Source organism: Elgaria multicarinata, chromosome 9 (assembly GCF_023053635.1).
Source record: "Elgaria multicarinata webbii isolate HBS135686 ecotype San Diego chromosome 9, rElgMul1.1.pri, whole genome shotgun sequence".
NCBI classification, from domain to species: domain Eukaryota; kingdom Metazoa; phylum Chordata; class Lepidosauria; order Squamata; family Anguidae; genus Elgaria; species Elgaria multicarinata.
The window spans coordinates 35,025,789-35,041,792 of record NC_086179.1 but is presented as its reverse complement, the minus strand read 5'-3'; the positions used below and the strand labels follow the sequence as shown (position 1 = coordinate 35,041,792).

General features: G+C 42.9%; 1 protein-coding gene across 2 annotated transcripts in view; it reads left to right on the top strand.

Moving 5' to 3' along the window:
- TMEM184B (transmembrane protein 184B) overlaps positions 1 to 16,004 on the top strand; it is a 40,991-nt gene that overhangs the window by 9,695 nt on the left and 15,292 nt on the right. For both annotated transcript variants that reach the window (XM_063133542.1, XM_063133541.1), the window contains exons 2-4: positions 2,497 to 2,739; positions 7,486 to 7,651; positions 15,119 to 15,209. In XM_063133542.1, coding sequence (XP_062989612.1) covers positions 2,536 to 2,739; positions 7,486 to 7,651; positions 15,119 to 15,209 — 461 coding nt within the window. In that variant the 5' untranslated portion in view covers positions 2,497 to 2,535. The remainder of the gene's footprint in view (positions 1 to 2,496; positions 2,740 to 7,485; positions 7,652 to 15,118; positions 15,210 to 16,004) is intronic.

The window sequence follows — 16,004 nt, the reverse complement described above, 5'->3', positions numbered from 1 at the left end:
TTAAAGAAGAACTGGAATAGGAATTGTTATATAACTAGAGTGGTGCTGCTGGCCCATCTTTAACAACAAAATAGATACGTTTTGAAAGGAGTCCAGTTATTTCTCCCTATGTGCTTACCTTATTTGCTCTTTTCTTGTAAAGTAGGAAGAAAACAGAACACTGGCTTCATCTCTTTCATTCTTTTTATAGCCTTCTGGCCTGATAATGACAGATAACACTGCATATAGAAATAGTCAGTTTTCCAAATCTTCCCGTTTGTGTATATAACTTTTATACCTTTTGCAAATTTGTGCTTCTGCATTTTAAACCCACAGAGATCAATAATATAGGTAAAGTACATTTAATTTTCTGTTCATCTTTGACTTCCTAGAGCCAAGATTACTTTGTTTATAATCTCATTTCAGGACTATCGGCTCCTCTCAACTGCTGACACACCTTTTCAGTTTGAGTGTGATCCTTACAGTGAACATAGCAAATGCTAAAGTGGGAAGGTAGATCTGGCTGCAGTGATCCATGCCTTAATTTCCTCGCATTTAGATTGCTGTAATCGACTCCATGTGGGGCTGCCTTTGAAGAGTATCTGAAAACTCCAGCTAGTGCAAAACGCGGTAGCAAACTTTGTCACTGGCTTCCAATTTGTTTCTGAGCTCAATTCAAAGTGCTGGTTCTTTCCTATACAGCCCTAAATGGCTTGGGGCTAGAGTACCTCAAAGGCCTCTTCGTCCTGTATGAGCCTGCCTGAAATTTGTGTTCATCATCTGAGGCCTGTTGCATGTCCCAACTTCTAGAGAGGTGAGGTTGGTGGGCACTTTTAATAGGGTCTTTTGTATAGCAGCACCCCTGTTGTGGAACAACCTCCCCAGGGATGCTAGGCTGGACACCTCCTTAGTGTCCTTTAGGAGACTGTTAATCTTTGTATGCATTTTATTCTACGTTGTCTTGAGTGCACTCTGAGTGGAGGAGGCAATCCAAAAATATTCTAAATAAGTAAAATAATGAGCATTTAAGCCATAGATGTTTGGGGTTTGTTCTACCATGTTGTACTTCGTTTCTGATTCTGTCAGAACACTCAGAATCAGATGGGAGACTTTGAAAGGTCAATATGATTGAAAATCTATCTATTTTAGTATCTTTGCCAACTAAACACATGGTCATTTTCTCCCTCCCTCTCTGCCCTATAGTATACTCTGAATGGATTTGCTAATTTCAGTTTTTATAGCACAATGTGATGGATACCATTACATCCAGAATAAAGGGCACCAGGCTAAAATGTCTGAGTAAACAGACTAGCCATATGAAAGAATCTATTGCTGAGTACTGTATGCTGCTTGAGCACACATACCCTATTTCTTCAATTCTAAGATGCACTTTTTTCCCCATATAAACATCTCTAAAAATGGGGTGCATCTTAGAATCGCAAGTGTGTCTTAGGGTGTTTTTTTCTGTTGGTGAAACTGAAATTAGTGTGCATCTTACAATCGAAGAAATACAGTATACCTTGTAAAGCCAGTCTTTAGCTGGAGCATTGGTGCTCCGTGTCATTTTTCTTCCTGTTTGGCAGAATCGGCTGGTAGATTGACAGTAGGATCAGCAAGAGTATCTTGGCAACAACAAAACAAGGTTTTCCTTAACCAGGCTTTTAGAGTCTGCAAGCTGTAGTAAATCAGACATAGATTTGTACTTGTACATACAGGCCATCCTAGTGTATGGTTCATGAGATGGAGTAGGTGATTGGCTCTGCCCTGGGCCAACGTATTGCATCTTGGCTGCCATTGGTAGACTCGGGGTTCTAGTAAAAAACAAAGTTGATCCCACAAACCTGAAGTCTGCTCATCCCAGGTGTATGAAGATCTTGTTTCATGAAGTCACTAGAGAGAAGAGAGTATTACAGCCCAACTTGGTGCTCTCTAGATGTTTTGGATTTCAACTCCCCTTAGCCCCAGTGAACATGGTTAGTTGTCAGGAATCTTGGGAGTTGTAGTCCAAAATGTCTGGAGGGGACCAGGTTGGGGAAGGCTGCTTACTTGATGTAGAAGCATTCAGTTTCTTCGTACTATCCCAAGGTAGTCCCAAGGTAATGTTGTACCCGAGGCTTTTTTTTTAAAAAAAAATATTGCAACTCTTTGTGTAATTGCTTCAGAAAGGAATATGATTGATTGTCCTAATTAGAGTATCAAGCATGTGGGACAGCTTTTAGGCAATTTTCTAGAATTCCCCACAGTTTCAATTTAGAACCATTTCCTACAAGTATTGTCTTCCCCACTGTGTTTTCTGTGGCTAAAGAATAGCCAGGCTGCGTATCATAGTACAAAAGTGATTTCTCCCAAACGTTTTCTGTGTGTCTTTATCATTGAAGTCATTTAGGGGGGTCTGATACAAAAGTTTTGTAAAACTACAGGATCACTGTAAGAAGAGGTATTTTGACAACAGTACCTTAGTGCTTCAATTTGATTTCTTTCTGTTGACATATTTTATTGTTGTTTCTTTCCCTTCAGGTTTGAAGCACCCACAGCTACGAAGTGACTAAAAAAGACATGATGATCGTAGGGACTGGGGTCGCTTTGGTGCCTGAGCTGGGCTCCCCAGCTAGCACACCTGCTGCAGCCCCCAACTTATCCTGGCCGCCTGAGGATGGCAGCCCTACTGTTATGGAGCAACCAATATTCCTAATGACTACAGCTGCTCAGGCCATCTCAGGTTTCTTTGTGTGGACAGCTCTGCTAATCACCTGCCATCAGGTAAAAAACAAAACAAAGACCCTTCAGCTTTTTGAATTGTGCTCCATAAATGCACCCCATGAAGTAAGAGTCAGACACCTTCAACTGTGGAAAAATGGAAGCATGGACTCATGTTCTCCATGCCCATTCTTGCCAGCTTTACGTTGGCATATTTCACATCCCTACCCTCAGGGGATGACTTTTGGAGAATTAGCCTTAAAATGCAGCTAATATGTGAGGCTGCTATGATCACTGTTTCAATAGCAGACTTGGAAGTTCTGAGATGTGAAGTAAGTTAAGCTGGTTTGTTGAAAAGTAGCCCAGGAGAGTGAACATTTGCATTTACTGGGCTGATGGCAGCGTGTCAGGATTGTTGTAGCCTTGCCTGTTCTGCTTTATGGCATCCTTGGATCATGTTGTATGGATGGAGTTTGTTGCCCAAAGTGGTTGCTGTCATATCAAGGCAGAGCACAATCTACTTTTAGCTTCAAGCCCTATCCGCTTGCGTGGTGTTGTGGCCCTTAGCATATAGGAGCAACCTTCAATTCTATTCCCACATTGTGTACAGATGTGGCCAGCTCTCAAAACTATAGTTTGGATCAAGCCCCCATGTGATTGCATTGACGAGGAGGAGGGGACTTTTTATTTTAGTTGCAGTATGGTGGTTTATTGGAGATATGCATGGCAAGTGTTCGCAGCGGCAAGATGGCTCTGTTTCATTGAGTATTGAGAGTAGAAATAATGTGGATAAAAGCAGCTAGACTATTGAAAAAAATATAGGACTTTGTTGTTCTGTTGTGTGTGAGAGATAAACAAACCACAGAACTGTGCAGGTGGTGCCAATATGTACCTAAGATTACAGTTGGCAGAAAGCTGCCCACAAATTAGTTTCTTGCTTATAGTGCCCATGTCTTGCCTAACAATGAATCTAAGCAGTAACCTGTAGGGGAAAGGAGTTATGGAAGATCAAGTTTGTTTCCTGTCAACCTGCTAAGGCTATGAGACAGATTGTTATAACAGCCCCTGGGGCCATTATTCCAGAATCCTAAATAGTAATCAGTCTTTCATCTTCAGAGGTATGTAAGCAATGCACTTGGCTGGCTTAGAAACGCTGTACATTTAATTAAGGGTGGGGAGAGGAGAAGGCCATGGAGATGATGATGAGCCCTGATTCTTGAGATTTAATAACCCCTTGGCTTTATTTTCCAATTTTGTACTTCTGTCCGTTCTTAGCACATGGAATGAGCAGCCCATTATTTTAAATTTCTGCTCTCTCTCTCTCTCTCTCTCTCTCTCTCTCTCTCTCTCTCTCTCTCTCTCTCTCTCTATGTTACCCGCCTCTCCCTCTGGATCGAGGTGGGGTACAACACAAATGCAAATGCCATAAAATACATATAATTGATTAAAACATATAATATTATTGGCATTTATTGCATTTGTATACCACCCCATAGCTGAAGCTCTCTGGGAGGTTCACATAAGATAAAAACACTTAAAAACAATATACAAAAATTAAAAGCCACAAAAACATGCAATATGTACATACATTTGAAACCACTATAACAGCTTTAAAAACGATGAGCCAAAAATGTCTCTTCTGATTATGAACTCTCTGTACAAATGACTTCAGCAAATCTAGTTGCACAGAGTTGAAGAGAAGGGAGTTTTCTCTCTCTCCCCTCCCACCAACAGCTTTTGAGCTATAAGGTCTGACCTCTGTAATTCATCAGGTTGGCCGATGCACCGTACAAGTCAAATTTAGCATCCTCTTTTGTAATCCTCTCTAATGGTGTCCTTGTATGATGAGTAACACAGGCAAACCCTGCAATTTATCAACCTATGTTTAGCACTTGTGAGTTAATGAATAGATAAGTGACTATCAGTTAGAGAACTACTATAGCAAGCAACTGGCTGAGTGAGATTCAAAAGTGGATTGGTTACTTATGAATCAGAATAGCTCCTCAGTCTAGTCAAGCCATTGCTCTTTGGAGTGTAAGAGGGGGAGTGAGTTCCTGTCCCACTAGTTCTCCATTGTTATGTAGGGTGACCATATGGAAAAGAGGTCAGGGCTCCTGTATCTTTAACAGTTGCATTGAAAAGGGAATTTCAGCAGGTTTCATTTGTATGCATGCAGCACCTGGTGAAATTCCCTCTTCATCATAGCAGTTAAAGCTGCAGGAGCCCTGCCCTCTTTTGTATCTGGTCACTCTAGGCAGGGCTCCTGCGACTTTAAGTTTTGTGATGAAGAGGAAATTTCACCAGCTGTTGCATGCAAGATGTAGTGATGGCCACCAATTTGGATGGCTTTAAAAGGGGGTTGGATAAACTCCTGCAGGAGAAGGCCATCAGTGGCTACTAGCCCTGATGGTTATGTGCTACCTCCAGTATCCGAGGCAGTAAGACTGCCTTACTGGGTGCTGTTGCACCGTGTCCTGCTTTGTTGGTCCCTGGTCGACAGCTGGTTGGCCACTGTGTGAACAGTGCTGGACTATACAGACCCTCGGTCTGATCCAGCAGGGCTCTTCTTATGTTCTGATGGCATTAAAAGGGGAGGGATTCATGGAGGACAGATCAATGTATAGATCAGGTGTAGCCAGCTTGTGGCCCTCCAGATGTTGTTGGATTGCAACTCCCATCAGCCCTAGCCAGCATAGCCAGTGATGGAGGATGATGGGAGCTGCAGTCCTGGGTAACAAGTTGCCCATGATAGCTTGCTTATTTATTTATAAAATGTATGTCCTGCCCCTCATCCCAGGTGATCTCAGGGCAGGTTGTAACACTCAAATAAAAACGGATATAATTTTAAAATTGAAAACATCAACCAACTGATTACCCAAAGGCCTGCTGAAAAAGGCTTCAGTTGACACTGAATGGTTATGTGTTTACAGGCAGATGCTAAAGACAGACAAAAGGGCTATTACCTTCATGTCCTGCTTGTAGGCCTCTTGCTGGCCTCTTTTGGAAACTAGATGAAATTTTGACCTGATCTAGCAGAACTCTCTCTCTCTCTCTCATGGTGTAGCTCTTATATAGTAACCAGTAATGGCCAGCTCAGAGGTGGGATGCTGGGTTACTTTGTGCCATGAGTGTCCTGAATGTGCAGCATTTCCCTTCTTTATTCTTGTGATTGCTGCAGCAGAGCCATCTCCCTGGTAAACCCCAATTATAAAGTCTGAGAGTCAATTAAACAAAAATGGTCAGTGTCTTTGCACTGTATTGTATGCAATTGGCTGGATTATAAGGCAAAGGGAGAAAGATATGATCTTTAAGCTAGCCAGTCACACACACAGACACACACAGACAGACATTTTCTCTCTCTCACTCACACACACATACATACACACACAAGCACCTCTTCTGTTGAAGTTGTTCTTGTGTTAGCATTCCCGGCACTACTGCTGTCTGGAAACAAAGACAGCCAAGAAAAGCACTATTTTTATAACCAACGTCCTGATACATTCCTCATCCAATTTGCATCTAGTTGATCAAGATTTTAACGTGTAATAGAGGCAAGCTACTAGCTGTATAAAATACTTCAGAGATGTGGTTCAATTTAGTTACAAAACTGTTGGTCAAATCTTTGTTTATGCATGATGTAACGACAGAGTTTATAATTTACATGTAGTTCCCTTATATGTCATTGCAGATAACATATTGTAGATTAAAGTTGTGTTGTTACGCTAGTTCTTACTTCTGTTTACTACAGATGTAAAATCTTACAAAAGGGTGAGATTATCAAATCACAAGGGTTTCACTACCATACAGAGTTGTGGTGTGGATGTGCACTCTTACATATGGTTTTCTTCTTTTTTTTTTTAATTTTTGTTATTTTCTACAATACTTAAACATACACATTTACATTCACATAAAAACAACAACAACAACAACATACTACATAATGTTCAATTTGAATACAAAATCTTATCTTAATAACATAATCAAAATAACTTACAAGTGCACCCCCCACCTCGGGATCTCATTCCTGATTCCAGAATCTCATACTTTCTTCTGCTGGTGGTTTCCCACTTCCTTTTGAAAACACAAATATTAGGAACTGTTTCCAAATTCCTTCAAAATCATTTGATTTAGCTATACCTCTTCTCCATTTAATATTACTTGTTAATTTATCATTAATAGCTATATCCCATACTTCTTTATACCATTCTTCAATAGAATATTCCCCTTGAATCTTCCAGTTCCTAGCTACAATCAATCTTGCTGCAATCAACAAATTCGTTATCAATTCCTTAGTTTCCTTTTTACATTTAAAATCTTCTTCAAATAGTGACAGCAATGCAACTTTTGGTTTTCTAAAAGCAGTGTACTGAAACTGTGGAATGCATACATTTGGCTTATAATTGAAAAAGTGGCACAGGATAGCATCACCATCATTGCCATTTAACTAATAGCAGGTTATTTTTGTGTGTATGTATTCCTGGATTCCATCCTATTGAAATGATAAATAGGTGATTATGAGGGTAAACCTTGTAATGACAATAGAACAATCCCTGGCTTATGACTGTGGCTTTTGGGGCTGGAGGTCCTAGAGACTAGGCAGTGTTCCCAGTTTGGACATCAAGCTAACCAAGCCAGAAATAGAGAGTTGACTTGTTCAGCTGCTCCTGCTGTCAGGAGGAGTCAAGTGGGAGTGATTGAGCCATGCGTGTTAGCAAGCTGCCTCACTCACGGTAAGCCAGAATTTAAACAAATTCCCGCTTACGGTGACATGATTTGACACTTATCCTCTCTCCATCCTCTCTCATCCAGATCTATATGCACCTGCGCTGCTACAGTTGCCCCAATGAGCAACGCTATATTGTCCGGATCCTTTTCATTGTGCCCATTTATGCTGTCGACTCATGGCTCAGCCTCCTTTTCTTCACCAATGACCAGTACTATGTTTACTTTGGCACTGTACGGGATTGCTATGAAGGTAAGCTGTTGGGAGGGCATGGGAACAGGGTAGAGGGAAGGGGGTGTTTTGTATGTGAGACTAGAATTGTGGGGAAGAATGACTTTTATACAACTACTAGATCATGACCACGCTAAAGATGATTTTTGTGTCCTGATAGAATGGTGAGATGACAAGTTATACAAGGAAGTCTGCAACAGTGATGTGGGAGGGAGGGGATGCCAGACTGCTGGCTGTAGTTACTGCTCATTACAGCAGAAAAAGGATCCAGATGAAAATGGATAGGTAGTAGTTGAACAAAAGCAAAATAAGTAAATAAATCTGTGGGCATTTCCCCTGTGGTATAAGAAAGTCGTTCAGATGAAAACCAACCATATTGTCACGTTAACGCAGAAGCATAAACACTAAGGAGATGCAGCGAGGCAAGGTCTTTCCATTTTGGTGACTCATTCATAAGATGATGCCAATAATTTCCCATTGGATAAGAAAGGAGAATATGACTAAATTTTCTCAGCAGACTACTACCAAATCAGTTGCTCTACCTGGGGCTTGACGGGACAAGCCAGACATCAGAGACTGGAGCCAAGGAAGAAAGGGGGATAGGTTCTGTCTCTTGACAGCTATTAATCCCAGATCTCTAAATGATGTCTTGTAGGGAGACTTTGTGCATTCCTCTGGTCCCTATAATCCATCAGGTTATCGTAACTATTATCCTGAATACAGCAAAATACCAGCTTTTAAAAAGCATGCTGGTTGTGGTTTACTTTATGCAACTCCTGAAGTTCTTCAGAGGGATGTATTTGTGAATGACCTCAAGACCATGTGTCCTATTCCGAGACCAGGGGACGCATAACAAGATTTTCTCTCCTTAACCTATGTCTGAAGCAACATAAAGAACCTTCTATCTGAAAGTGGTGCAGATATATTCATTGCAGATGTTCTTTATGTTCAGCTGAAAAAAGACATCAAGAAGGCATTCCTATTTTAAATAAGTGGGAAACGATTCTTGTTCTGGATCTTCAAATAGAATGCAGTGACTCAAATGAATAGAAATACTCATCCTACATCACTTGCTAACTTTTTTTTAAATAAAAGTTGGGCTAACTTCTGGGGGGTTTTGGTGGGAGGGTGATTTTTTTTTTTTGAACCAACAGGCCCAGCATCAGCGGTCAGCATGGGTGGACAGTTGCTGATGGCCCACAGGTTCAGAAAGGCCCATGAACCTCTGAGCCTCGTGCAGCTGCCGCCCTCCTCCTCCTCGCTCTCCCAGCCAGCCCTGCTGGAATCACCATGGACAGGCAGGTGGGCAGCTTGGGCACACAAGAGTGGGGGCTCAGTCAGGAGGCAGCACTATGCTCAACTGCTCACTAGAGTCTGGCACCAGCCCTGTGAACAAGCTGTACTCAGCGAGCCTCAGCTTGCTGTTGATTTCCGTGGTTGCATCCTGCACTACGTCTCACCTTGTATGATAATAATGCAATACTTTCTACGTAGAAGGACCCCGGGCACATGAACAACTTAATCTGCTTGAGGGACCAGCAGGGTGCTTCACGCCTGTGACAATGTGTGGGGGATGTGATAACAGATGGCAATTGCATGCGCACACAATCCAGAGGCCATCTTTGTTTGGCCTGGTTTTCCCATTCCTCTACCCTCGCTGTGTATGTATACAAAGGCGTAGCAGGAAGCCTGCTGCTCTGTGAAACTCATCTCCTAGCAACAGCTATTATCCCCATTGCCTCGCCTAGGGAGTTTGCAAACATCACAACATCTGCTTAGAGGGTCAGCCCACATGCTAAAGTTTGCCCGTTTGTCCAGCTTGAAGGCCTGTATCTTGATGGGTGTTGCCCTGCCTATTTGTTTTTATTTATTTAATTTATTTATTACATTTTTATACTGCCCAATAGCTGAAGCTCTCTGGGCGGTTCACAAAAATTGAAATCATGAAGAGCATAAAAACAACCAACAATCTAAAAATGCAAATACAAAATACAATATAAAAAGCACAACCAGGATAAAACCACACAGCAAAAATGGATATAGGTTAAAATATGGAATTAAAACAGCAAAGTTTATATTTAAGTTAATAGGTGTTAAAATACTGAGAAAATAAAAAAGTCTTCAGCTGGCAACAAAAGGAAAACAATGTAGGCGCCAAGCGAACCTCTCTGGGGAGCTCATTCCACAGCCGGGGTGCCACAGCAGAGAAAGCCCTCCTCCTCGTAGCCACCTGCCTCACTTCCTTTGGCAGGGGCTCACGAAGAAGGATCCCTGTGGATGATCTTAAGGTCCGGGCAGGCACATATGGGAGGAGGCGTTCCTTCAAATAACCTGGCCCCAAGCCATTTAGGGCTTTAAATGTTAATATCAGCACTTTGAATTGGGCCCCGGACCTGGACTGGCAGCCAATGAAGCTGGAAAAGGACTGGCGTAATGTGGTCTCGTCAGCCAGTCCCTGTTAGTAAGTGTGCTGCCCTGTTTTGTGCCAACTGAAGTTTCCGTACCATTTTCAAAGGCAGCCCCACGTATAACGCATTGCAGTAATCCAAACGAGAGGTTATCAGAGCATGGATAACTGTAGCTAGGCTATCTCTGTCCAGATAAGGGCGTAGTTGATATATCAACCTAAGCTGATAAAAGGTGCTCTTTGCCACTGAGTTCACCTGTGCCTCAAGTGACAGTTCTGGATCCAACAGCACCCCCAAACTATGGACCCGATCCTTTAGGGAGAGTGCAACCCTGTCCAGGACAGGGTAAACATCACCTCACCGGACAAATGAACCACCCACTAACAGTATCTCCATCTTGTCTGGATTGAGTCTCAGGCCTTAGCTAGTCCAGTGGTTATCCCAGGCTGATACCCTAGATCGCCCCTGTGCGTCCAGATGATGCACAGGGGATCATGGGATCAGGGAGGGATCATCCCCCCTGGCCCCGGGATGCAGCCCTACACTTTGGGCCCGTTTTTCCCCGCAGTCTCGAGCTGAGCCCAAGACCGCGAGCGTGTGGCCTGTTCCCGCAGCTTTTCCTGGCTCCGCACCCATCAGGGCTAAGGTGGGGGGAGCGGGGAAATCATTTTTTTTTAAAAAAAAAAACCCTCTACCTTTAGTCACTCGAGTGCTTGTGCACAGCCGGCCCTTTAAAAAATAAAAAAAATTGTGGACCGACACCTCTCTTCTTGAGGTCGTCGCGCTTTATGTGTAAACGAGGGCGAGATCTCGCGTTATTCACAATGCGAGGTCTCCCCTCCTCTCCCCCGGATTTTCAGTTAGGTCTAGCAAAGGCCTCAGTTTGGTAGCCCTCATAGAGTCCATTACTGTGCCCAGGCACTGGTTCAGAACAGCCACTGCCTCACCTGGGTTTGATGAAAAGGAAAGGTAGAGCTGCATATTGATGACACCTCAGTCCACATCTCCAGATAACCTCCCCCAGCGGCTTCATGTATATGTTAAACAGCATAGGGGATAAGATAGAGCCCTGTGGAACCCCATAGCTTAGGAGCCACGGCACAGAGCAATAATCCCCCAGCACCACCTTCTGGAATCGGCCATCCAAGTTGGAGCAGAACCACCGCAACGCAGTACCTCCAACTCCCAGCTCAGACAGGTATCAGACAGGATAGGTATCCTATCCAGAAGGATACCACGGTCGATGGTATCGAAAGCCTCTGAGAGGAATTTATGTTGTCTCTCCTCTGGAAAAACAACAACCCTCACCCACAGTTCCAAAACCATCTATAGGAAAAACAGGAAGCAGGAGAGTAGTGATCTGTCTTCATTTCAACAAATATTTTTCCATTGGGAAAGACGGCCCATGGAAACACGTTAATAAAAATATCTGTCAAAATGAAGGAGGGGAAAAAAACACTATGCGAATCCAATGAAAAAGAAGAGATAGTCTCTAGTGTTGGAAAATAGAAAAAGGTTTTTATTTTTTGTTACATAGATCTTCAATCTATAAAAATTGTATTGTTGAAAAAAGGACTAATTGTATACAATTAGTCCTTTTACAGCAATACAGTTTTTAAAGATTGAAGATATATGTAATAAAAATATCCAGCATTTGACCTTAAATTTATTGTTGTGCTTCAGTGCTCAGCATGAACTTGCAGAACAATTCTATACCCTTTTCCCCAATTTTCTGTTGAATCTTTTATTGATTTTGAAATCTTAAAGTAGTAACTATTTGATTATTTGAATATCATGTTAAACTGGAAATGTTGGCAGTATTGTTGCCAGAGACTTCTTTGCATGTCTACTTGGAAGTAGGTTTATTCTATGTATTAAATGGAACTTATTCCCAGATAAATGTGCATAGGTTTGCAGGGCTCCTCACATTTGCATCTCAACAAACAAGTGTGAATCCTTGCTTGAAATATTCTGTGTTGGCCAAATAGTGGAGAAGGATAAAAGGCATACATCTGATACACAAAACTGAAATACAATAATTTTGTAAGTGAATATGAGACCATAGGGAGAGGCTGATCCATTTGGTTGTGAGAGTGGCTATTCTCAAGAAGTCTATTCCAATGGATATGAACTGGCAAAGCAGGAATTGATTCATAGATTTCACTGTATACCAGGAGTGGGAAACTTGTGGGCCCCCCAGATCTTTTGGCCTACAACTCCCATGATCCCTCAACATTGGCTATGCTGACTTGGGCTGATGGAAGTTGTAGGCAAAAAAAAAAAAAAAAGTCTGGAGGGCAACAAGTTGCCCATCCCTGGTATAAACCATAGCCTAAATAGGGACTAAGTGAAGTGTTGTTCCTGACATCCCTTTGCTTTCTCATGCAGATGATCGTGAACTGCCCCAAGGGAATCTGCCAGTTAGGAGGCATACATTTACTAACTAAATAGTTTATGCTCTATTAAAATGACTTAGTCGTCAAGATTTTGACCTATCACTTTAGTGGAGCATATGTTTTCCTATGCATACAGTTTTCATAACCTAGGACTAACATGGTTGATGATAATCTAGGCACTAAGGCCTCAGCTAGATGAGGGGGGTCGGAGGGAGGCGATCTCGCAATTTTATGATCGCGAGATCGTCGCCCTGGTTCACACGTGGCGTGCGACATCGCACCCACCGTTTTGGTTTTTTTGTTAAAGGGGATGGAGCGCACAAGCACTCATGTGCAAATTGTAAGTAATTTTTTTTTTAAAAAAAACTAATTACCCCCACTCACCCCACCCCCGATGGGCCTGGCTCCCGGCTCCTTGTGGTTACTCGCGAGGAGCCAGGACAAACCACGACACTGGACAACACGTTCCGCAGTCCCCGAGACAGTGGAAAAAGTGGGCTACAACTGTAGGGCGATATCCTGGGCCAAGGGAGGGATCATCCCTCTCTGTTCCTGGGATGCCCTGTGCATCATTTGGATGCACAGGGATGATCCCACGGCGAACACTGGGATATTGCCCTGTCTAGCTATGGCCTTAGTTACCACATTTCGAGTGCTGAAAGTGTTAACACACACCAATTCAGTACTCTTAAAAACAGTCCTGTATGCTGATATTATGGTCCCCAAATTGCACAAGGAGGGCCAAGTACTGCGTTCTCAACTTATATGAGATTTGAATCATTAACTTCCCCATTCACAGCTCTCCTAGTGTCCTGTCATAGGAGAGGTTCAACCACAATTAGCGTTATTCCAGACAGGCAGAAGCCTGTACTGATTCCCCTATCAACAGAACTTTGCAGTCCCACGCTATGATTATATTTCTTTTCTAATGTGACCATTGGCAGGAGCCAAAACCCATTGGCTCATACTAGAGTATCTCAGTGTTTGCTACTTCCCTGTTCAAACACAGCAGTTTGGTGCCTGGCCAGTGTTTGAATAAAAAGTCCTTAAACTAAGCAGAAAATGCACCAGGAAGTTGTATAACTGGCTTGTTAAGGGTACTTCCCCAATAAGTAAACCATCAATGTTCCAGAATAACACTAGGGAGCACTGTGATTCTAGAAATGGCATTTAAAATGAAAGGGGAAAGAAATTTGAGCAAGTCATGCTTTCCTATGATCACAGAGCAGGTTTTGAAAGAGCAGGTCAATGTTCATATTGAAATAATTGTATAACTTGCCTGGTATAAAACTGGTGAAAGAGGATTGAGAATATATACCATGTGGATCCTGGGCGTGATGTTTTGTGTATTTTGCTTGGATTAGTTATGTACCAGTTAGAGCTGAAATTCCAAATTGATCTCCTTTTATAGAAGGCTTTAACCTGGCTTGTAGGCTGAAGGTGGCCTACCTGGGTTAGCTGTGGGATGGTACAAACACTGACCTGCTGACGTGTAGTCCTTTCTAATGTCATTATGTAAAGATGGGAAGGATATCCCCCCCCCCTATTTTTGCATCACAAGAGACCGTATCCCATTGTGGCTTTGTCTTTGCCTACCTTAGCATCTCTGCTGTCTCATTGACTCCGGCCAGTGGCAACAGGTTAGCAATTTCACCCTGTAAGTCACCTATCACTATGCTGCTACAGCCATTGTTGTCATTAGTGGCCTCCCTGTAACGTGACATCATCCACTTGTAAATCAATCAAAAACTTTTTGATCCATTAAAAGGGTGCTCCCCGTTAGTTAGAGAGCAGATTTTTTTTAATGAAATGCAAATACTTACAAGAGCCATGGATGGCAGGTACCATCTTAGAAAAGGTGTTTCTCTTCACACAGGATGGACGGTCTCTTCTGAGGGGATGACACATTTGTTCATCATCTAAACGAAAGAGAGCTTTTTTCTTCAGAATATTATTTTATTAATATGAAGGTTTTAATAGAATAAAAAGAATTACATTCAATCCACTAAGGCCATAGCTAGATGGGGCAATATCCCGGGGATCGCCCCAGGATCGTACCTGTGCATTCACATGACACACAGGGGATCCAGGGAGCAGGGAAGGATGATCCTTCCCTTTCTCTGGGATCTTGCCCTACACTTCTAGCCCGCTTTTTTTGCGGTCCCAGGCTGATCCCGAGACCACAGAACATGTGGGCAGGCATCACGGGTTGTCCCGGCTCCTCGCAAGTAACCACAAAGAGCCGGAAGCAGGGCACAGAGCTCCTCAGGAGCAGGGGGGTGGGATCGGGGTTGTTGTTGTTTTTAAAACCACTTACCCTTTTCCGCACAAGCACTTGTGCGCTCCATCCCCTTTTTTAAAAAAATACGGCGGACACGACATCCTGTTCCTCCTAGGATGTCACACGCCGCGTATAGACAGAGGGGAGATTTCACGATAACCACATCGCGAGATCCTCACCCCTCTGTCATGCTAGACCAGGTAGGTCTAGCCATGGCCTAAGTTTCTTTAATTGACTGACAGCCCTAGTAAATGAAATGTGGGGTTCTTTTGGAATTGATAAAAGCTGTCAGTGGTCTCTTCCTCCCCGCCCCCCCCACTTTTGTGGGGTTTTGTAAGGCAACTTCCTTTAAAGTAGTTTAATTATACTGAGTGACTTTTTCTGTCTTAATCCGTTTCTACAGCTTTTGTAATCTACAACTTCCTTAGCCTCTGCTATGAGTACCTTGGTGGGGAGAGCTCAATTATGTCTGAGATCAGAGGGAAGCCTATTGAGTGAGTATTCACTGTCTCATCTATCTATCTTTCTATCTATCATCTTCTGTCTCTTTTGATGAGGAGGAGGAGGGGGCAGGCAGGCAGGCATCTGTCACAACACTTTTCCTACATCTGCCATTAAAAACTCTACAGTGAGGCAGGTGTGTCCTAACATAGAACAAGACTCTTTCATCTAGTTTACCAATATCCACACCAAGCTAAGTGAGGCCATTTGGTCATACACAAATAGGATTTTGCAACCTTTTTGCTCTAGTTCTGTCCAACACCTCATTTTAGGCATATAGTAGTTATCGGTCTTTTCTTTTTCTGCCCTAAGGCCATTTTGCCTATTTTCCAATTAACCCAGATAGTTCTTTACGCACCAAGAACCTGTGGAATCTGGTGCACTTGAGAAGCAAAAGCCCCTTTGTGGGTGTCAGATGCCTCAGCCAGCAATCCAGCCCTGTTAAAATTAGTGAGAGTTCTGCCACTAACACCAACGGGAGGTGGGTTGAACCTTGCAGCTGTATAATATAGCATGCCTGGAGAAAGGGAGGGGCCATAGCTCAGTGGCAGAGCATCTGCTTGGCAAGCAGAAGGTCCTAAATTCAATCTGTGTCATCTTTAGGGCTGGAAAAACTCCTGCCTGAAACACTGGAGAGTCGTTGCCAGTTGTTACCAACAATGGTGGGCCAATGGTCCGACTCAATATAAGGCAACTTCCTATGTTTCTAAAGCATGGTGGGAAGAAAATACGGGTACCATATGGAAAGGAGGACAGGGCTTCTGTATCTTTAATAGTTGCATAGAAAA